General features: G+C 39.3%; 8 protein-coding genes across 11 annotated transcripts; 4 read left to right on the top strand and 4 right to left on the bottom strand.

Annotated features, from left to right (window-relative positions):
- Positions 1-1079: 1079 nt before the first annotated feature.
- Positions 1080-2781, bottom strand: LOC8283851 (E3 ubiquitin-protein ligase SGR9, amyloplastic). The gene has a single exon (XM_002525164.4). It carries the CDS (start codon positions 2172-2174, stop codon positions 1347-1349), a length of 828 nt encoding a protein of 275 aa, XP_002525210.1. The 5' UTR covers positions 2175-2781; the 3' UTR covers positions 1080-1346.
- A 601-nt stretch (positions 2782-3382) lies between these two features.
- On the bottom strand, positions 3383-5747 carry LOC8283852 (pentatricopeptide repeat-containing protein At2g37310). Its single transcript, XM_002525165.4, has one exon. The coding sequence runs from the start codon at positions 5745-5747 to the stop codon at positions 3783-3785; it is 1965 nt and encodes a 654-aa protein (XP_002525211.1). The 3' UTR covers positions 3383-3782.
- A 65-nt stretch (positions 5748-5812) lies between these two features.
- On the top strand, positions 5813-7745 carry LOC8283853 (dirigent protein 17). 3 transcript variants are annotated; one of them, XM_002525166.3, is made up of 2 exons: positions 5813-5948; positions 7050-7745. In XM_002525166.3, the coding sequence occupies exon 2, from the start codon at positions 7098-7100 to the stop codon at positions 7617-7619; it is 522 nt and encodes a 173-aa protein (XP_002525212.1). In that variant the 5' UTR covers positions 5813-5948; positions 7050-7097; the 3' UTR covers positions 7620-7745. The 3 variants fall into 3 exon arrangements, with proteins under 3 accessions (XP_002525212.1, XP_015578457.1, XP_015578455.1); XM_015722971.2 differs by having other exon boundaries at positions 5838-5948; positions 7023-7745; XM_015722969.3 differs by having other exon boundaries at positions 5849-5948; positions 7017-7745.
- An 88-nt stretch (positions 7746-7833) lies between these two features.
- LOC8283854 (pentatricopeptide repeat-containing protein At2g37320) lies at positions 7834-10622 on the top strand. Its single transcript, XM_002525167.4, has 2 exons — positions 7834-10065; positions 10205-10622. The coding sequence occupies exon 1, from the start codon at positions 7912-7914 to the stop codon at positions 9415-9417; it is 1506 nt and encodes a 501-aa protein (XP_002525213.1). The 5' UTR covers positions 7834-7911; the 3' UTR covers positions 9418-10065; positions 10205-10622.
- A 217-nt stretch (positions 10623-10839) lies between these two features.
- On the bottom strand, positions 10840-13667 carry LOC8283856. Its single transcript, XM_002525169.4, has 6 exons — positions 13192-13667; positions 12910-13045; positions 12704-12788; positions 12550-12597; positions 11373-11473; positions 10840-11290 (listed from the first exon to the last, which is right to left on the bottom strand). The coding sequence occupies exons 1-6, from the start codon at positions 13352-13354 to the stop codon at positions 11158-11160; spliced, it is 666 nt and encodes a 221-aa protein (XP_002525215.1). The 5' UTR covers positions 13355-13667; the 3' UTR covers positions 10840-11157.
- A 232-nt stretch (positions 13668-13899) lies between these two features.
- On the top strand, positions 13900-15399 carry LOC8283857 (protein ALUMINUM SENSITIVE 3). 2 transcript variants are annotated; one of them, XM_002525170.4, is made up of 4 exons: positions 13900-14003; positions 14142-14377; positions 14640-14885; positions 14974-15399. In XM_002525170.4, exons 2-4 carry the CDS (start codon positions 14144-14146, stop codon positions 15286-15288), a joined length of 795 nt encoding a protein of 264 aa, XP_002525216.1. In that variant the 5' UTR covers positions 13900-14003; positions 14142-14143; the 3' UTR covers positions 15289-15399. The 2 variants fall into 2 exon arrangements, with proteins under 2 accessions (XP_002525216.1, XP_025014229.1); XM_025158461.2 differs by lacking the exon at positions 13900-14003 and adding an exon at positions 14012-14035.
- Positions 15400-15548: 149 nt separating this feature from the next.
- Positions 15549-17770, bottom strand: LOC8283858 (pathogenesis-related protein PR-1). Its single transcript, XM_048380045.1, has 2 exons — positions 17661-17770; positions 15549-16759 (listed from the first exon to the last, which is right to left on the bottom strand). Exons 1-2 carry the CDS (start codon positions 17768-17770, stop codon positions 16126-16128), a joined length of 744 nt encoding a protein of 247 aa, XP_048236002.1. The 3' UTR covers positions 15549-16125.
- LOC8283859 lies at positions 17736-18958 on the top strand. The gene is made up of 4 exons (XM_002525172.4): positions 17736-17877; positions 17960-18144; positions 18234-18432; positions 18548-18958. The coding sequence occupies exons 1-4, from the start codon at positions 17838-17840 to the stop codon at positions 18772-18774; spliced, it is 651 nt and encodes a 216-aa protein (XP_002525218.1). The 5' UTR covers positions 17736-17837; the 3' UTR covers positions 18775-18958.
- Positions 18959-20303: the final 1345 nt, after the last annotated feature.

The following is a 20303-nucleotide window of genomic DNA, read 5'->3' as shown; positions in this document are numbered from 1 at the left end:
AGATTGTATTTGGGAAACACACAAAACCATTACATATAGTGGGGCAGCTCCTTGCTTTAGAAAATTTGAGAGTAACTTGAGATATGGGCTTCTTCTTTTCTGGAGATTCTTTTTGTATTTTGATGGGTTCCAATTGTGGTTAAATTAGAAATGGTGATCTACCTCAAAGGTTAAGCCCAAAACACCAATTCTTTTAGTTTGGGCTGTTAACTCCACTACCCATGTCCAACACTGAAAGATTGCACTGAAAGTAAATAAATAAAATTGGCAATGGACTTAGAGGAGGGAAAACTAAATGAAGCCGAGTGTAGGCTTTAAGTATAGCAGATGTATAATACAGTGTAGAATGGATGGTGTTAAGACATAATTGTACAATAAGAAACAAAAGAACATGCAGGAAAGTGTACCCCTTCAAATTTTGTAAATGTTGAACTCAAGGTCTATTGTAGAGTCCTTTCTCTTGGTAATGAATTATGATAGGCTTAGTTCATGGATTGTTCAATCCTGTTATATATGTTAAGTCACCTATTCATATGTATATAGCTTTTGCTATTCAAACTAAGAGGTTCTCTGTTCTGCAACGCTTGACTGCATCAATACCATAAATTGATCATGCTTTTACCATATCTGAAGCTTTCTATGGTTGTTTGTTGTATTGTATATCATGAAACAATAGAGAGGAAGCTGGTGGAGCTTTACGTCATGGCATGGCAGGGCAATCTGTGTCATCAAGCAGTCTACAATACAACCAAGATTGCTAAGATATCAACAAGTACCAAAGTGATGGTTAAGGATTAACTAAACTTTCCTATTAAGGCCCATGTGTACATTTCTTAGCTACCCCCAAAACTTCTCCAGTATACAACACGGATCAGTTCTGGCCTGTCCCTGATATATGATACAAAATTATTTTGTTACTGCAACAAATATCCGACTAGTTTAAGTCAGTTCAAATGTCCTCTGCTACTTAAAAGAGTTCATTCTTTTTCGTTTTTACCGTGAATCTTTTAGTACCCAAAAGCCTAGCTTGTGATAATATGAAATGCAAAAGCCTTTTAACTTGTTCCTTACAGAGACAGTTTGAGCAGCAAAGAAATAATTGACAAAGTTTTATATATAATAGATTAACACTGCAGTTCCTGAAATCTTTCTAACAATAATTCCAAAAATATCTCTATTCATTCATTTATTTAGATTCCTAATCTATAAACTCAAACCACATGTGTCTCTATCATCAACTAATCTATTCATCACCGCCATTTGTTCTCTATGGTACACGTTTACCTCATATCATACATACTCACCCTTCTTCTTCCTCCTTCTCCTCTTGTCTTGGATACAGGCCACTATGATTCTGCCAGGGTAAGGGTCCCACTCCCACCCCCTGCCTTCATGAGAACACTCCATAGCCGTTTGATCTCCCCAAGCACATCTTCTGTGGGAAGCTGAAACCTGCAACACGGGCAGGTATTCCTCTTCTTTAGCCACGGCAAAATGCACATCCAATGAAACAAGTGTTGGCATGGCAACTCACACACGTCTCTCCCTTCTCTCATCTCCTCCCTGCATATTGCACATTCCCCAGTAACATCCCCTGTCACCTCCACTGTGGGCAGCGCCACCACGGCTGATGGTGCTGCTGCCACCTCCCTCCCCTCCTTCTCTCCACAACCCCCCATTGCAGCGACGAACTTCCAACACCTTGTTATCATCTCAACATAAGGTAAAAGGACGCCACCATAATGCACCCCAATACCAGAGTGCGTTAAAATGGTATCGGAGCAACGTTTGGTCAAAATTCCCCGCCATTCATCACGCGGGGTTCTAAGTAAATCAGGATTATGTTGGTGGACATCACAGAGGAGAAGGAGGAGCAATACAGCGTCAAGGTCACGGTGCTTGATGGTGGCGGAGGGATGTGATGGTGAGGGGAAGAAACGTGTGAGTTGGTGGAGGGAGGAGAGGAGATGCTTAGCAATGAGAAGGGTTTTGTGAGGGAGTGAAAGAGAGTGGAGGTGGTGGAGAGTGAGGGAGAAGGAGGAGGGAGAGGAGAGAAGAGAGGAGAGGGAGTGGTGATGATGAAGTGTTTGTGAAAGGATGGAGTGGGTGAGGTGTGAAAGTTGGGGAGGAGTGAGGGTAGAGAGTGCAGCCATGATCATTGTTTCATCTTCCATTATGGGATCCTGTGCCTGAGTGTGAGGGAATGTGTGGCTTTTTATTTCAGTTTTTGACCGACTGATGATTTGCTGTTGTAATGACAAAAGTCTCACTTCTATTGTAGGGCTGTAGACAGCAGTTAAGGAAGAAAGCGACAGGATCCTGCGTTAGGGGATTGGGTTGGCAACGTGGATAGTGAAGTTATGGAGGGAGAAGCAGGGGAATTTAGGTTTATTGTTCACATGTATGTGTCCACTTCAAACACCTTTCTTTTCATTATCTCTAATTACTGTGCATGCCTTAACCAAACAAATACAATAAAATAAAAATAAAACCCCATCAGTGGCTTCTTTCTCTTGTCTCCTGCACCTCCCATTATTCATCATTATAATGATAATAATAATAATGGTAAACTCACCCAAGTTAGCTTTGCCCCTCCCAGTTACCACGGCCTTTTGTCACCCTTCACTATTGCATGCACCGCTTTTGTCTCCAGTTATTTACTTTGGAGTTTGGGCAAAATGACAAAAATTGTCCATTCTCCAATGCCCGCAAACCAACTATTAGGACAAGCTGTGAGGTAATGGCAAATTTGTTATCATATATCCTAACAATGGATTGTGAAAATCTTTTCGGCAATCTGAGCTTATCAGCTAGTTAATGATTTCAGACCTAAGCAACTAACTATGCAAATCGACCTGTCAATTGGGTAATCTTAATCGATGCACGGTTGCCAAGAAAATTTCTTGCCTTGAAATTATTAGTCGAAGCAGGGTAACTTCGGATGCCAGAATCATTATAATAGTGTTCTAAAGCATCTTTTATTCTGAAGCAAACACAATGATAAGCTGATGGCAGCTGGGTTAAGGACCGACTAAAGGATAAAGGAAACAAGCAAAGGGGCTGGTTCCCACTAGAATGAAAGGAAAGAAAGGTATAAAAGAGTCTCCCCACTAAAGAGTCTAAAGATGAAATATGCTTGCAAGTGTTGACAGAAATAACTAGCACTGCCAAAGCTATAGCTAAGTGCACTATTAGGAAAGCCTTTCGAAGCGGAAGTAAGAAAGCTTGTATGCTTGAGCATTGAAAGAGTAAATTTTTAAGCCTTAGAAATGAATCTCTTCGAGAGCACTATACAATTTGATAAATGGAGATATATATGGCTGGACATTGTCCGAGCGAGTCTTTAACCTGTATGAGAGTTCTGTAAACCACAGAGTCGGTATCTGGAAATGCTTACGTACCATGGATAGCAGCCAGCCATGTATGATAACAAAATAAGGTAACAATCTTGGTAGCTCAGTGTTTATGATCAACATATTCAGAAGGGAGAACCCAACAAAGAGATGAACTATAAAAGCATTTTTCCCCTGATACAAGGAAAATGTGCTGGCTCCAACATTTTAAGCACCTTGGCCAAATTGCACAGCTCAACTTCTACACGAAGTAAATCCTTCCAGATGCCAAACCTAGCACAGCCTTTGAATATCAAACATGCAACAGACCTGGCATCTCTCAGAGTGTTGAAGCAATAGATGATCACAGAGTACCCATGTGAACACACTTTACATTGAACTGCCTGAACCTTTTACTAATTTACAATAATTTTATGTGAATTTAATGTTCTAAGGATAGATACTCTCCTCATCAAGCATGTCTTGCAAAACCTTGCCTTCATCTCTCATCAATCCAAGCAAACCTTTCAATATCACATGAATCTCTTCAACATTTTCTGTACATGTGTCTGTTGCAATAAAGCTCCGTAGTCCTTCACTAGTTTCTATCCAGCTACTACCTGGGATCTTCTGTAACCCAACTTTATTCATCCTTTCTCTAACCTCATCAGCTTCTTTCCATCTCCCTGCCTGGGAATATAGATTGGCCATTATGACATAATTACCAGTATTTTCTGGTTCAATTTCAAACAAATAATCACAAACAGACTTTCCAAGTTCAACATCACTGGAAATAGAAGCTCCATGAAGCAATGCACCCCAAACTTTTGCACTTGGCTCAATTGGCATTTTAGAAACAAACTCTTTAGCTTCAGAAAGCCTCCTTGCCTTGCCCAGAGCCCCAACCACACAAGCATAATGCTCTACCAAGGGCTGAATACCATATTTCTTAAACATGGACTCAAAAATTTCCCAAGCTTTATCCACCATTCCACAATGAGCACAAGCTGCCAAAACTGCAGTGAATGTGACTGGATCTGGCTGAATTCCTTGCTTCAACATCTCATGAAAAAGACCGAGAGCTAAATTAGCATCCCCATGAACAGCATATGCTGAGATTATTGCAGTCCAAATAACCAGGCTCCTATCTTTTGATTGATCAAATACCCTTTGTGCCCCACGAAGATATCCTGATTTCGCATACATATCAATAATTGCAGTGGCAACATAAATATTCCTGTGATAACCAATTTTAATAGCATAAGAATGTATCTCTTTCCCTCCTTTCAAACTTGAAAAATACGCAATTGTAGAAAGTACACTTGAAAGCGTCACAGCATTAGGTCTAAAACCAAGTGCTTGCATTTCTCTAACCAAATCTAAAACCCCCTCATGCCTGTTATTTTGTACCAAACCTGTAATCACTGCATTCCATGTACTTAGTATTTGAGTTTTCATTCCTCTAAAAAGTTCCAAACTTTGATCAACATATCCATGAAGCATGAGCCCGGATATGATAGCGCCATAGGTTACTTCATCCTTTTCACTCATCTCATCAAACAATTCCCTAGCATAATCCAGACTCCCACATTTTGCATACAATCCAATCAAAGCATTACAAACCGAAATATCAATCTCAACCTGATTATCAACAATAAATTTATGAACTTCCATCCCAAAAGCAAGATCCTGTGTCTGCCCACATGCTTGCAAGACACTGACCACAGTAACCCCATTAGGCCTAAACCCCGAGAAATCGACCATTTCTCTATATAAAGTTTTACAATCCTCATAAAGCCCTCCTTGAGAATAACCTGAAATCATGGAATTCCAAGAGACCACATCTCTCTTTGTCATCCTATCAAAAACCTTCCTGGATAAATCTAAATCATAACATTTAGAATAATATGTGATTAAAGCATTCTCCACGAAAACATCAGCATCAAACCCAGTTCTCAGAACAAAGCCATGAACTTCCTTACCCAATTTAACATCACTTAACGTAAAACTAGACAGCGACTTCAACAAGCATGTAATGGAAATATTATTCACTAAATTCGAGGAGGCTAAGGAGGAGAAAAGGTCCAATGCATCTCCGTGGCGGTTGTGAAGAGAGTAGGATATGAGCATAGCATTATAGGAGAAGGTGTTCTTATGCGGAATTTGATCGAATACGTAACGAGCAAAAGCTAGGTGGTTAGTTTTTGAGTAGAGAGCAACTAATTTGGAAGCAAGGTAGTTCTCGGGAGTGACTGAGAAGAGAATGAGGCGAGCATGGAGTTGCTTTGCTTGAAGAGGGAGACGGAGTTCTGTCAAGTGATGGAGGAGGTGGCCATATATGCCACAGTCGAGACCAGCGGCAGAGGTTAGAAGACGGTGGATTTGGCCGTGCAAGGTGTTTGAAGTATTTCTCATTTATTTGGTCATTAGGCGTTTGGGCGAGCCTTTTTTTGTTTGATTAAAAGGGAAGGTTTTAATTACAACGACGTCGTATAGGATGGTGAAGGAAGGATTAAGCCAAGCTTTGGGAACTGTAACTGATTCAGACTGGCAAAGCTGCAATCATGCTGGAGCTACAGCATCCTCCTTTTCTCATCTTCGTTCCAGTTCTCACTTGTAAGCCTGGTTTTCCCCTTAAATTTCTGATTTTTTTGCTTCCCTTTTAGGATTTCTGTTTGTTTCAATGCATTGTTGACAACTCTTCTTGAATGAATCAGTTGTGTTTGGATGAAGTTAGGGTTTTGGTTCTCAAGTTTATTGCGCATATCTAATGGAATTTGGGTTTTCGCTCACGTTCTCCTAGTAATAGCCTTATAAGCTTGCTGCCTAGTTTGGATTATTTGTCTCTGAAGGATAATCAAATAAAATGTGCTTTTTTGTAACTAGCGCATATTCTGCAGCAACCATTATGAATCAAGAGTCCATCTTTTCTTTTCTTGTCCACTTACTAAAGACTTTCTGGTAATGTATGCTGTTGATAAGGGAAACAGTAAGACTTGGCGCACAGAGTTCCAATGAGAAAATCTTATATTCTTTAGGACTTTTGATTTTGTCTTGGTATTCCTACATCTGTTGCATTTAAAGGTAGAAGCATCAAAGAGTCTATTTCCATAAAGCATTATCTAGTGAGAATATAGTGTAGATTATCTCCTCTTGAGTAAAACGCAGATTGAGACCACCTTCTCTGCACCATTTGCTCCGTTTTAGTTTCAGTTTTGAGTTCCTTGGTTATTCTTTGAATTTTCCCTGTACCTCTTGAATTTTTAATGGCAAGCATATATGAGTGAATTTTGCAATGAAAATGAAGATGATGGTAAATTTTACTGTGTCGACTGCGGAAGCCGGAAGTTTCAACATAGACTTTTTATGATTGTCTTTTGGAGGACTTTTTACAGAGTAGCTGGTTCAGAAAACGTTCATTATAAACACTTATAGTTATTACATATATTCCCGACCAAGTAATTGTGCTTACTCTATTATATTCATCTTCTACTGCCAATTTCGAGGATGACTTTTAACAGATATTTATTTAAAAGAAGAAGTGAATTTATAAAGTTGTTGTTTCCTTTTGATTATTTGCATATCAATTTGGTCATGGTAAATTGACAAAACATGAAAATTTAAAAGGAAATTCGTTAGGCACTTCTCTGATTGTAGTTGATGCTCACAGTCTAATGCTTTCAGTTCTAGTGGTTGAATTCTACTCGTCGGGTGCAGATTATTAAGTTCTTGCAGAAGGTGTTCGACAGAGAGAGAGAGCTAAAAATGATAAACCCAACCAAAGAGCCAGAACCAGAGTCTTTACAGACAGGTGTTTTAGAGTTACCAGGGGAACCTGCTATTGTTATTAACGGAGTGCCAGACATCAATAAGAGTGACGGCTCTCTTGTTGTCTCAAGCACTGCAAATGATACGGAATCACAAAGAAACACAAGTCCTGATACAGAGATTCTTGGAAATGCTAGTTTCGGAGAATGGTTGGAAGGACGAGAAGTTCAAAAGTGGTTTGGGGAGAAGATGTATACTGGAACTGTGACGGAGTTTGACAAGGAAACTGGGTGGTACAGAGTGGTGTATGAAGATGGCGATTTCGAGGACCTCGAGTGGCAGGAATTGGAAGGTTTTCTGGTGCCTTTGGATATTACTATTCCCCTAAAATCGTTGGCACTGAAGATCATAAAGAAGAGTCAAAAAAGCACCGAGAAGTCTGGGAAAAGCGAGATTCGCCCCAAAACTGGCAAAGCCAAAAGCCTAGCAAATAAGGGGCCTGAAAATGGAGGGACATAGATCAGTAGCAGAAAGAGGCTTGTTGAATATGTAAACCCATATAGTATTATTAAGTGGTCACGTTTTATCATGTTTTGCAGCAGTTGTTAAAGGCTAAAGCAATGTCAAGAACAGACTATTCTGATCCTTTTGCTTGTGGGCAGTTTGCCAAATGTTGTGGATTCTTAACATGTTCAACAGATAAATAACTGGTGGCTTGGAAGCCTCGTAGCAATAGCAGTACGTAGCAGTAGTTTTCGAAATCGACTTGGAAAAAGAAAAAGAAAAGAAAGCAGGGGTGGATTGGCGAGGCATGAGTAATATTGTTTCAGTTAGAGGGCGCCTGAGGAATCAACTCTATAACGCTGCACAGCTTCTCCCTACTCTATCAAACACTGCCACTGCCACTACAACCCGTTTCTCTTCTCACCAGCGAATTCTAGACATCTTATCGCCAAAAATTTCTTCCACTCCACTTCGCCAAACACATCTTCGCCTCCTTGACGACCTCTTACGGCATAGTTCCCATCAAATCACTGAACATCCCTTGACCACCACCTCAAATCTGCTTCATGAGTATTCTTTTGTATTTAATGAAGAGTCCTGTTCTACGTCTTTGATATTTGATGCTAGCTCTTTGTCCAGTGCTGTCAGTTCTTGTGCTTCCTCCCGTGATCTTCCTGGAGGGATCCAATTTCATTGCTTAGCAATTACTTCTGGATTTATTTCCAATTCCTACGTTGGAAGTTCGTTGATCACGCTTTATGGTAAATGTGGGAAATTGGATAATGCACATAAACTGTTCCATGAAATGCCTGTGAGAAATGTAGTCACTTGGACTGCTATCATTTCTGGGTTTGCCCAGGAATGCCAAGTTGATGTTTGTTTAGAGCTGTTCTCTGTTATGAGAAATTCAACGTTAAAACCTAATGATTTCACCTTTACTAGTCTTTTGAGTGCTTGTACAGGAAGTGGAGCTCTAGGCCAAGGGACGAGTGCTCACTGCCAAATCATTCAAATGGGTTTTCATTCCTATTTGCACGTTGCCAATGCTCTTATATCTATGTATTGTAAGTCTGGGAGCGTTCATGATGCATTCTACATATTCAACAACATCTATAGTAAAGATATCGTGTCATGGAATTCGATGATTAGTGGGTATGCCCAGCATGGGCTGGCAATGCAGGCGATTGACCTTTTCGAAAAGATGACAAAGCTGGGTGTCAAACCTGACTCTATAACATTTCTTGGGGTTCTATCTGCTTGCCGACACGCAGGTTTTGTCCAAGGAGGAAGAAATTACTTCAATTCAATGGTCGAATATCATTTGAGGCCACAGCTAGACCATTATTCATGTCTTGTTGATCTTCTTGGTCGTGCTGGGTTAATAGAAGAAGCTCTAGATATTATTTTAAGGATGCCTATATTGCCCAATGCCGTTATATGGGGATCACTTTTGTCCTCCTGCAGGCTTCATGGAAGTGTTTGGATTGGTATTCAAGCTGCAGAGCAAAGGCTGTTACTGGAACCGGCATGCGCTGCTACCCATGTACAATTGGCTAATCTGTATGCAAGTGTGAGATACTGGGATAAGGCAGCAAAAGTGAGGAAAGTGATGAAAGATACTGGGCTTAAAACAAATCCCGGCTATAGCTGGATTGAGATCAAGAACAAGGTTCACAGGTTTAGAGCTGAAGACAGGTCTAACACAAGAGTTGGTGAAATTCTAACTGTTCTGGATTGTCTGTTAGACCACATGATGATATTAGGGTATGTGCCTGAACTAATCAAGGAAGAGGTGAATGATGTTTTTATATGAGAAAATGCAAAGCCAATTTTGGCGCAGCTTTGTGATAATGGAACCAACCGGCAAAAAGCATAAGGGCTGCAAAGACTAATGCACCAATTGCGGTACAATACAGTTGTAATTCACTAGTTATTCCAGATGCTCTCCAAATCTCGAGTAGCCACTGCAATCTTTATATGCATTAAGCGAAAAGCTTTTCACATATGCGCTCAATGGCCTGTGTTGTTTGAAGGGGGATCATAAAAGAATTGCCAAGGTGATGATGGCCATGCAAAAAGCTAATCATTTTGGTCATATTGTTGACAATGCAGTCATAGGTGAAGATCCCTCTATAGTCCACTGTTATCGCTTAAGCTTTGTCTTATATGCAAGTGATGCTTGTGGGAGGAGGAGGAGAGCTGCAAGCAAGGTGCACGAAATTGAAATCAGAAGGTATGATCTGGCTGGCCACTGACTTGGTTTCATAAATACAGAATAAAAGATTGTGTTTTCACAATCACAGCAAATTGTTAGAACCTTAGAGGCTCAGTACTCCCTCACCCTTCACTGGAAGTTGCCTGCAAAATGTTAAGTGGTCCAAGAAAATATGAAGTGCATGCCTTTCGTTTCCTGCTGCTATTACTGTTGCTATTTGGTCTGATGATGAGTAACACATTTCAGGTTTCTACTCTCTTTTTGAAGTAATTGAAGTAAAGATCTTATAAGATTATGTGTACTTTTTTTTTTTTCCTTCCTTTGCTTGAGATTTTTGGTGTTTAGAAGTATTTCTTTGTAATCTTTGGCATGTTGCTTGGATCAGGCAGCAAGAGTGAGGAAATTAAAGTGAACGCAAATCCTGGCTATAGCTGGGTTGAGATGAAGAACAAGGTTTACAGATTGAACACTTCAAGTTAATTCTCTTTCCTATAATATTGGCTTTGTTATTCTCTGTTTCCTACATAAAATTATTAGATGAGCGATTCCAACTTGTCATAATTCCCAACTTCATTCAGTGGAAACTGAACCTAGTACCTCCTCATAAAGTGTCATATTTTTTGTTACCTATTTCTCCAATTATTATGTTTCTGGGTGCCTTGCACTTCACTTATGTTGTAATGTGTTAAAAGTATATGATATTCAATTTTGCGTACTAATTAGTTGGACAGTTGGAGTAACTTAAATATAACTTTTAATCTGTTGGCTATGGGAGGCATTTAATATGATTCCACTTTATAGTTTTTTTTTGGGTTACAATTTGATAGATTTCATTCGTTGGTTTGGATCTCCAAAATGACAATGCATGATTTAATTACACAAGGAAGAATATGGACACAGATTTCCTGTTTACAAAAACTCTATCTAGTCTTTTTGACCAGATGATAAAATCATACACAAGTTCCACTCCCATGGAAGCGGGAGCAAAGGAGCATTAAGAGAAAAAGAAAAAAGAAGAAGAAAGGAAACATAAGATATATATCAATATAACAAAATGACCGACCGAACCGATGCCGAACATCTAATTATCAATTTCTTCGATCATATTAGCATACGCAACTACAAGCGGTTGGTTTTTACTTTTTCTTTTTTAAATCAGAATATCAAAAAGGTTTCTGCTCTAAGTAAAGCATGAAGCACTAATATGTTCTGAACAAATCAGAAAAAATTCAGAGGAAAATATCAATAGTCTTTAACTCATATAAAATATCCTACAGGAAACATGATGTTCAAGCGGATAATCCCAAAGAAACTAGCCTACAGGTGGAGCAAGAAGCTTCACTGGAGAACTCGCATTGAGATTTTATTATTGGAACAGAAGCCTTGGTTCTTTGTGATGAATGCATTCATTGCTGCAGTCCTTGTATGAAAACGTACCAGTGCCACTCTAATGGCTTCTGGTACACTTTGCCTGCAATATGTTGAACAACCTTTATCATTTACAGACAATAACATAGCAGTTTAAAAATACATTCAAACTGCTTGGCACCAACCTCCTAAACAGCCTGATTGAGGATGAATCAAATTCACAACCAGACAGGAAGCGCTCTACATCTTCTGGGGCTGCATATTCAGGGATTCCTTGAAGTAAAACCTGACAAACCCATTCAAGTACCGTATCTATTATTAGCTTACAATTGCTAGGACGAATTGTATGTGATAAGTTGGAATGCATGAGCCAGCAATCTTCAATTTCCAAAAGAAAGAATCCACTAAATGCAAAATATAACCCAAAGGAAAAAAGGATGTCATCTCCAATACCAAAGCAAAGCTCAGCATATTAATGGCATAATCTTCGTAAGGGTGAAAATCTAAGCTGAAGCAAGGACACAGTAGTCTTGTAGAGAGGTTGAGATTTAATGTTTGTGCATGTGAAAACAAAACTAATTAAAAAGCTATGCTGCAGCAGATGCCAAAAGAGTCTGCAGTATTTCAGCCCCTTAGCAAAGTCTAAGAATATACATAAGATACTGCACAGCTTTGTAAGCATATGTCTCAAAGCAACAATGATGTCCAATCACCTCCCAGAAAGAACAGGTTCTTAAAGAGGATAAAGCTTGTGCTGAAGCAAAAAAGGAACTACTCATGGTGGGAAGGTCTTCCAAATTGCTCACAATAGCATATGCCATCAGCATCTCAACATAATTTCATTTTTTTGATATATCTCCAAAAGAGAAGGATAAATTTTCATTATTCGAAAACCAAATCTCTGCCGTTGTTAATCCATAGAACAATAGTCAGACACTCATGAACATTATACAAGCCAACAGAAACAGATAGAAGGCCACCAAACCAAACCTTATGCATTGCAATTTAATAATAATATCGGGACAAGTTGTAAAGTATTCACGATTCCTAATATCTCTTTAAATGTAATATAGAAGAGGACTGTTATGAGAATTATATATAAGAGGATCATATCATACGTAGAATAATGATGCAAATGAGTAATGATGTCAGCATATGGGATAAGTGTGAAATAAGCAGAAAGCAAAAAAATGCGCAAAGCACCAATTCTGACAGTATAAACTAGTTTTGTGAAGCTTTAAGTTGTAAGTCAACCAATTTAAGTTGCTCGACTGAGAGTGAAGAGTTTGGATCAAATGAGAACAAGAACAAAGCAAGCGTTATAAATGCTAACAAGTGTCAGAAAGCAGGACTCAGACTCACAGTTTTTCCATCATAAGGCATGATATAATCCCACTGCGAACGGTCAGCCTGAAATCAAAGGAAAAATACAGAATGAGAAGTAGGGAAATTATGCAAACAGAAAAGGAAAACAATGAAGTGAATAGTAAGCGTTAAACGGGGATGAAGCAAATACCCTTTCCAGTCTGTGAAGGCGACCCTTTTTTCCAATAGTCTTGAAAGCATTATCAAATGCCTGACGAGTAGGGAATTGAATCATCCTAAAGAAGGGAAAAAAGAAAAACAAAAATAAGCTTCAAGTTGGAAAAGAAATTTGATAGCAGTTGAAGTAAGAAAGAAGCAAGAAGAGAAAACTGTTAAAAAAGAAAAACAGAAGACTACACAGCAACAGGGTCATAAGATGCGTAGGTGAGCTTAATATCGTCAGGGGTTAATTGACAGCCTTCTCCGAGCAAATTGATAACGTCCGTCTTCAAAGTGTGTCTTGTGATACCAAACAATTTCCCATACACCACACCTAACGTACCCACAAAACACACAAATTGGCAATTAGTCGGTTGTTGGTTAAAAAGAAAAGAAAAGAGAGAAGCCTAATACTTTTCACGGATTATTAGCAATCCGTGAATTTTTATATAGTTATAAAAGAAGAGTAAAAGAGAGTACCTTGGCCGGCAGTTTGAAGAAATGGATCGATTGGCGATGGATCGTCCTGGTGGTGGGGAGGTGGCGGTGGTAGGGTGGAGAAAAGTTGGGAAGATTGGCGGAGAGCATTGAAAGGTTTGAGAGCGAAGTTAGATTTGATGGCGTTTCTTAGGAGAAGGCTCATTCTGAGAATCTTTTCAGTCCCGCCGTCGATTCAACAGACTGAGTGAGTCTCTGCTTGGTTATTCAGGAGAAGGGAGGAGCCGATCAGGAAAAATGTGTGGGCTAGCCCACAATTGGGATGGATGGGCCTGAAAGGAGCCAAGTAATCAGGTGAGCCCTGTTGTGTTGTATTAGGGTTTCATTTTACACCAGATGGAAGAAACCTAATAACAATCTGTAATCACCATTTGAATTGACAGGATCAAACTATTTAATTCCTGTCCTCAAAGAAATGAGTGTTTAATCAATGAAACAAAGATAAGAGCAGTACTAGTTACCACCTCCCCATTCCCATTATTTCCTTTTTCTAATTATACCCAAATATGCATATTTAATCTCTTTTTTCAATTTTATATTTTATTATTTATTATTATAAAAATTCCAAAGCTAAGTACAAACCATCTGTCCCTGCCACGTCAAACAGGGCCCACCCTATCCGTCCGCTTGCTGGTCTGTCCCATTTTCTTACCATTTCGTATCATACCGTACGTACTTGTAGTTGCTTTCACTTCGGATGTTCATTACTAACCAACTAACGACCCTTAAAAATTAAAAATAAAAAGAGTTTAATTTATCAATCAAATAAATATCAACTCCACCAGAGAATAAAGGTATGTTCCAGATTCAGTTGTATTAGGGGAAGGTCGTTTCTTAATTTTCTTCTTCTTCTTCCTTTTTTGCCGTTAAAATCCCAATCGGTCCTTTCTATCTATAAGTAACGCCTTCTCCATTTATTATTTAATTTTCAGCGATGGATTTCGAGTGGCTGTCTGAGTTTCTGAGGGGCATGATAAAGCCTGTAGCTGCTCTTTCCGCTGTGCTCATGGCTGTCCTCCTTTCCTTCATGCAAAAGTTGGGTTTGGAGGCTGAGATGTCGTATTCTATTTTTAGGGCCTTTCTTCAGCTGTCTGTTATTGGCTTCGTTTTGCATTTCATTTTCAATCAGGACCGTAGTTTTTGGATCATTCTTGCTTACCTCTTCATGGTTAGTTTTCTTTTTCTTTTTCCTCCCCCTCACTTCACTTTATGTTTTTCCTTTTTCTATCTGCTCTGTTGACAGAAAAGCAGGGAATACAGATTTTAAGATTAGTGTCTTCTTTAGTTTCTATATATGACTCCTAATTCTGAGGCAGATCCTTTTTTCTTTCAGTAGAATTTAGTCTTGCCGTGACTGTTTTTGGGTACAGAAGCATATTTACCATATATTCTTGTGGATGGTTGTACATTCTTTTCAATTTACTCTACAGGTCTCAGTTGCTGGTTATACAGCTGGTCAAAGAGCAAAGCATGTTCCTAGAGGAAAGTATGTGGCTGGCGCTTCTATCCTGGCTGGAACTTCACTGACCATGTTCCTGCTTGTTATTCTGAACGTTTTTCCCTTCACACCAAGGTACATCATCCCAGTTGCCGGAATGATGGTTGGCAATGCAATGACAGTCACTGGAGTTACAATGAAACGACTTCGCGATGATATCAAAGTGCAAATGAGCCTGGTATATATGTTTCGCATGATGCATTAATTGCTGAATGTTTTCCATGTCTTAAATTTTGCGATTTTTAATACAATACAAATGACGACAGGTAGAGACAGCATTAGCCCTTGGTGCGACTCCAAGGCAAGCCACACTTCAACAAGTGAAAAGGGCTCTGGTAATTGCACTTTCTCCAGTGCTAGACAATGCTAAGACAGTGGGTTTGATATCCCTACCTGGAGCAATGACTGGTCTTATAATGGGGGGAGCTTCTCCGCTGGAGGCCATTCAGCTGCAAATAGTGGTAATGAACATGCTTATTGGTGCATCAACTGTTAGCAGCATCATGTCAACTTACCTTTGTTGGCCTGCCTTCTTCACCCCTGCTTATCAGTTAGAAACTAAGGTCTTTAGCTCCGACTGAGCTACGGTGTAATTTGGTTTTATAAACTACCATTGCTGTAACCCCTGAGATATAATCTTGAAATGGGTGGGGAGCATATTGTCGGAATCTAGCTGGTCAATTTTCTTGTGATTCGTAATTGTATAAAAATATGCACCGAGTAACTCTGTTTTGTCTGTATGATTTAACTAATAAAACACAAAATATGGAGTAAATGTGAATGGCGATTTAATGAGAGAAGCGGTGCGGTGGGCGGGGATGATCCATGAAGGATGATTTCAATTTCCTGAACTTTCACAGGTAGTCTGAGGGCGAGACTGACACTGGTACGAATCCATATTAATAAACTCAGAATAAGGAAAAATGTTAGTTCGTGGCCACCGCTATATATATATTGAAGACTCAAATCACCTGAAATAAAATTAAACTTTCCATGTATCAGACAGAGGCATGACGAGAGGGCAATAATTAGACTATCCTGAAAAAGAGGAGTGACATGGGAAGAAATAGTTACATGTATCATCCCACGAAACACAATTTATTTTCTTTTTCTGAAAGAGAAAAAAGAAACACACCCGAAGGCACTTCTTTGATAAGAAGATGACCGGGAGCAAGCATCAAACATTAAAAATATATATATATATAATATATAAATATAATAGGATATTGAATCATATTATGACAGGATTGCATAGACAATTGTTTTAACGAATTAAGACTCATCATATATATATAAGAATATTACATGGATTCTAAGAACAAAAAACTAATTTTGTTGCTAGGAGGATTGCCCGCAAAAGAGTTGTTTGAGAAATGGCATGCATGGTGGGTGGGGAATAGGATGGTTAATCTCAGTAATTAAGAGGGAGGCTTGACAATAGAATTGGTAAAATGACCGCCAAAAGGACCCCGAAAGTAAATATTACCAGGAGGATTATAAGAGCAAACGTAGAGGAAGCCTTTGTCATCGCCGCATTGCACCCTGCCACATCCTAACTCTTCAGTTTTCCGCCATATAATCTGCGTATAATGACCGCACATTTCCCCATTGATGCACTCATTTCGAATTGGGTCGTAAAATATGTACTCATCCGCCCAAACCTTGACCACCTCCCTGGGACCCCAATTCCCTTTGAGACTCCAGAACAAGTTCTCCCCATAAGGACTATTGGGAGAATGCTGCAATGCGCAGTCGCCAGCACGCTGGTTCGCCCACCGCCGTGCATATCTAGCCAGTTTTCTATTCCATCTCAAGGGCGGCAATCCAAAGACCGACCTGACGATGTTGTGGGCGGCGAGGAATTGACGTGCCATTTTGGCTTTAGAAAGGACGACAGGGGGCCTTGGCGAGAAAGGCGAGATAGTGACGCTGATGTTGAGCCTAGCAAGAGCGGAAGCCAAGTGTTCGAGTGTGGCGGAGGCGGAGACAATCATAAGGGAGGAAACGAGGATGAGGGCAAGGACTCGACAGCATCGCGACGGCATGGCTTGGCTGAAAGAAGAAAACAAAACTCGGTTTATTGTTCAAATGGGAATAGAAATGAATGAATGGGTGCAGCTCCCAAGAATGGGAGAGCTATGAGAAGAAGGCAAAAAAGAGGGTATTTTATTGTGGGTTCCTTTTTCCATAAAAAAACTACATATATTTAGATTTCTTTTTTTGATTGCTATAATTGGACTCTCCTTGTTGCCTGTCCTTTTTGTACTTCATACTTTATATGCAGTTTTTAAAAATGTAGAGGCATCGCCATTCTTTTTTTTTGCAGCTATCTACAATTAATTAATGTCATTGATTTTGGATGGATGAGAAGCAAAACCTTAATTAAGAAAAGCATCATTCATTTGCCACTATTCCCTTTTTATGTTCTAATTATATGTAACCCTTCTAAGACTCTTTTTTTTTTCTTAATTTACCAAGTGATGATAGAAATTTAATATTCAGCAACAAATAAATGTTTTGGAGACAAAGATTTTGATAATTATGAACATCTTCAGCTGGGCTACTTGTTTGTACTCAGTGAACTAATGTGTTATTTTTTCAATTTTTTGTACTCATACTATAAATATAAAACATTTATATTTTCTTTAATTCAGCAGTTTGGTTTTTGTAAGTTATTTTTATATAATTGAAATTAGAAAAAAGAAAAGCATCTATAGTGTGAGGACTTAGTATCATTAAAAGAAAAGTTTGTATGTTGATCATAAATGGGCTGAGAGTAATGGATGGATAAACTCTTTTGGAATTTATTCATGTCAGTTGCAATAGGTCTCACATACATACTTGGAACAATCTGTTTTCTCACTGTTTAAAAGAGGGCTCAATATAATCTTAATAACATGTACATCAAGGGCTTATTTGTACTAAGGGCCGAACTTTAGGGTTTAAAACGTACCTTCTCCCAAAAATGTTTGAGGTGGTGCGGACGGCGCACCCCAGCGTATGATAGACGCCATCCGACTCAAAAAAAAAAAAAGGCGCAAGCAGGAACAAGTCAGCTCCCATCTTGGCACTCAATCCGAGTTTGGAATTAATCTCGCCGCCGTAGTCCGATCAAGGTAAAGTTTTCGAGATGTGGGTTTGGTATCTGCTATTTCTGAGCTGTTTTCCAGGTAATATGCATATCTTTCTTTCTTTTGTTGTTGTTTTGGTTTAGCAATTTGATTTATCAGAATAGGGATTTCGATTTGGCAGGGTTGGCAATATCAGGAGGAGGAGTGGTGACGCTTGAATCGATAAAAATATATAATTCTCACGAGTGGATAAAGAGTGTTAAGCCAATTGTATATTTCTCATGTAAAGGAGAGAACAATACTGAATTACCAGATGTCAATCAACTTAATTTCACCTATACTTTCAAAGGCCAGGAGTCTTGGCAGGTACCTCTTTTATTTTTTAATTCTTGAGTTGCTTTCTAATTCAACAAAAACAAAAAAAAACAACCTAATTGGGGAATTCTCCATCTCAGCCTCTGACGGAGTTCACGAGTACCAAGTGCAAGCGGTGTGGATTCTATGAGAGGGACACCTTCAAATCGGACGATGTGTTTGATGAATGGGAATTTTGCCCTTCTGATTTTGACACTGATGGTAAATACAGCCGCGCCAAGCTCCATGAATTTGATGCTTCCTTCTTCTGTCCCCACTGTCTTCCTCTAGCATCCGCTGGTCAGTCCTATGCCTTCTTTTCCATTTTGTATCTTTTGCTGAGTTTAAAAGGAAAGGTCATCATATGCTATCATCCATAATCACTCCTGCATTTCTTCTTTCTTTTTTATTCTAGATTCCAACTCCTCCTCGGCCTCTTCGCCTAAAAAAGGGAAAGGAATGCATATTGCTGTGGCAATATTGGTCACTGCTCTCGTTTCCACTCTATTCCTTCTCGGCCTACTGGCTGTCTACAAATACTGGCAAAAGAAGAAAAGGGAGCAAGATCAAGCTCGCTTTTTGAAGCTTTTTGAAGATGGGGATGACATTGAGGACGAACTGGGTCTTGGCTCTGTTCTTTGATCTCAACTGTCAACTCTGTGTTTACTTTACTGTATCCTGTACAGTCTCTCAATTTTGCTCCTGTGAAAAGAACAAAAAAGGGATTATACTGAATTTCTTTTTTATATATTTACTTGTTAGAAAGCAACAGATAACATAATCCAAGAATACAAAGTTCAACTATTAAATAAGCTCTTTTTATTTATGGCTTTTTTCAATAAGTTAGCTTTTGTGTATGACTGCTAAATCACCTCTTATGAATAATTGCTATGCTTCTGTTGCTCAACATTCATGTTGCCTTACTCACTGAGCCCTAATCAAGCATAAACTATCTTGTTGGGTCGGCAGACTTACAGGGAACACACAGATACTTGTGTATTGAGGATGGTAGAGATATGCATAAATAATACATGCAAAGCGAATGAGGGTCTTATATTGTCTGAATAAACTGGTCTGGACTGATTCAGGAAACGCCAAGGCAAAGTTTGTAGGTGCTCTGTTCTCTGTCCAAAAATTCATAGGTGTTGGTATCGCAATTAACTTGGGAGAAAGGGGTCAAAGCTAAATAAGTGAAACATGATATAACTATTACTAGTAGTGCAGTACAGAATTATATTCAGCTGTCTCATGAGGACTATATGCAGGAGAAAGGTTCTAATTGAGGACCGCCTCCTTGCACAAAATTACTATGAACTGAAGATAGTAATATGCTCTCTGTTTCCAGACGTTTTATTCACTGTAGGCAATTGGGTGTTTCTGACTCAGACAAGGCCAGTAACCGAAAATACCTTCGCAAAATCCAATTTCGTCCATACTGTAGCTGCACGCGTTTGAAGGCTTTTGACTAGTATAGTAACAGGAATCATCATCCTCCCTCAAGCATCCAAAGCAAGATTCATAGCCAGACTGAAGACAATCATCATAAGAAAGCACGCTTCCTGCATTATCGTAATGGCTAACAAAATTGTCTATATACTGTTCGATTCCGAACCAATTTTCTGTCTTCTGCAATCCGTTGCCATGCCCAATACTACTTTCATAGGAGAAATAGTTATCATCCAAGTAGTCACTGAATGCGAAGCAAGATTCGTATTCGCCGTCCCAATTCCGCCAGCTGTTGTATGGGAGCTGGTCGTTTTCATACGGTGAAGAAATGGAGTCATGGAAGGCATACTCTTGGTAAGGGGAACAAGGGTCCGATACCTGACTAAGGTAACTTATGTCTTCGAATAATGGAAGACGATCTTCATACCAGTCACCAGTTTCAAGACCATGACCAAACAGAGTGGAATAACCATGGGTGACAGGTGGTTCTTGCATATAATAACTGGAAGAGGCCATCACAAACAGTAAGCACCTACGAGGCTCAAATTCAGAATTGGGTGGGGAGAGACATCTATAATTAGCCATTATTATAGATGGAAAGTGCTAAAAAGTATCGTAGTTGGATGGCAAGGAGGGGGTGGAGTGAATTCGGGCTGCTGTCTAGCAGAAGCATTTTGGACATTGCTCAATGTAGCACCGCCCATGTACTGATGAGATTCCATTCT

This window comes from Ricinus communis, chromosome 10 (assembly GCF_019578655.1).
Source record: "Ricinus communis isolate WT05 ecotype wild-type chromosome 10, ASM1957865v1, whole genome shotgun sequence".
Lineage (NCBI taxonomy): Eukaryota > Viridiplantae > Streptophyta > Magnoliopsida > Malpighiales > Euphorbiaceae > Ricinus > Ricinus communis.
Note: the sequence above shows the minus strand (reverse complement) of the source record. Positions and strands in the feature narration are given on the sequence as shown.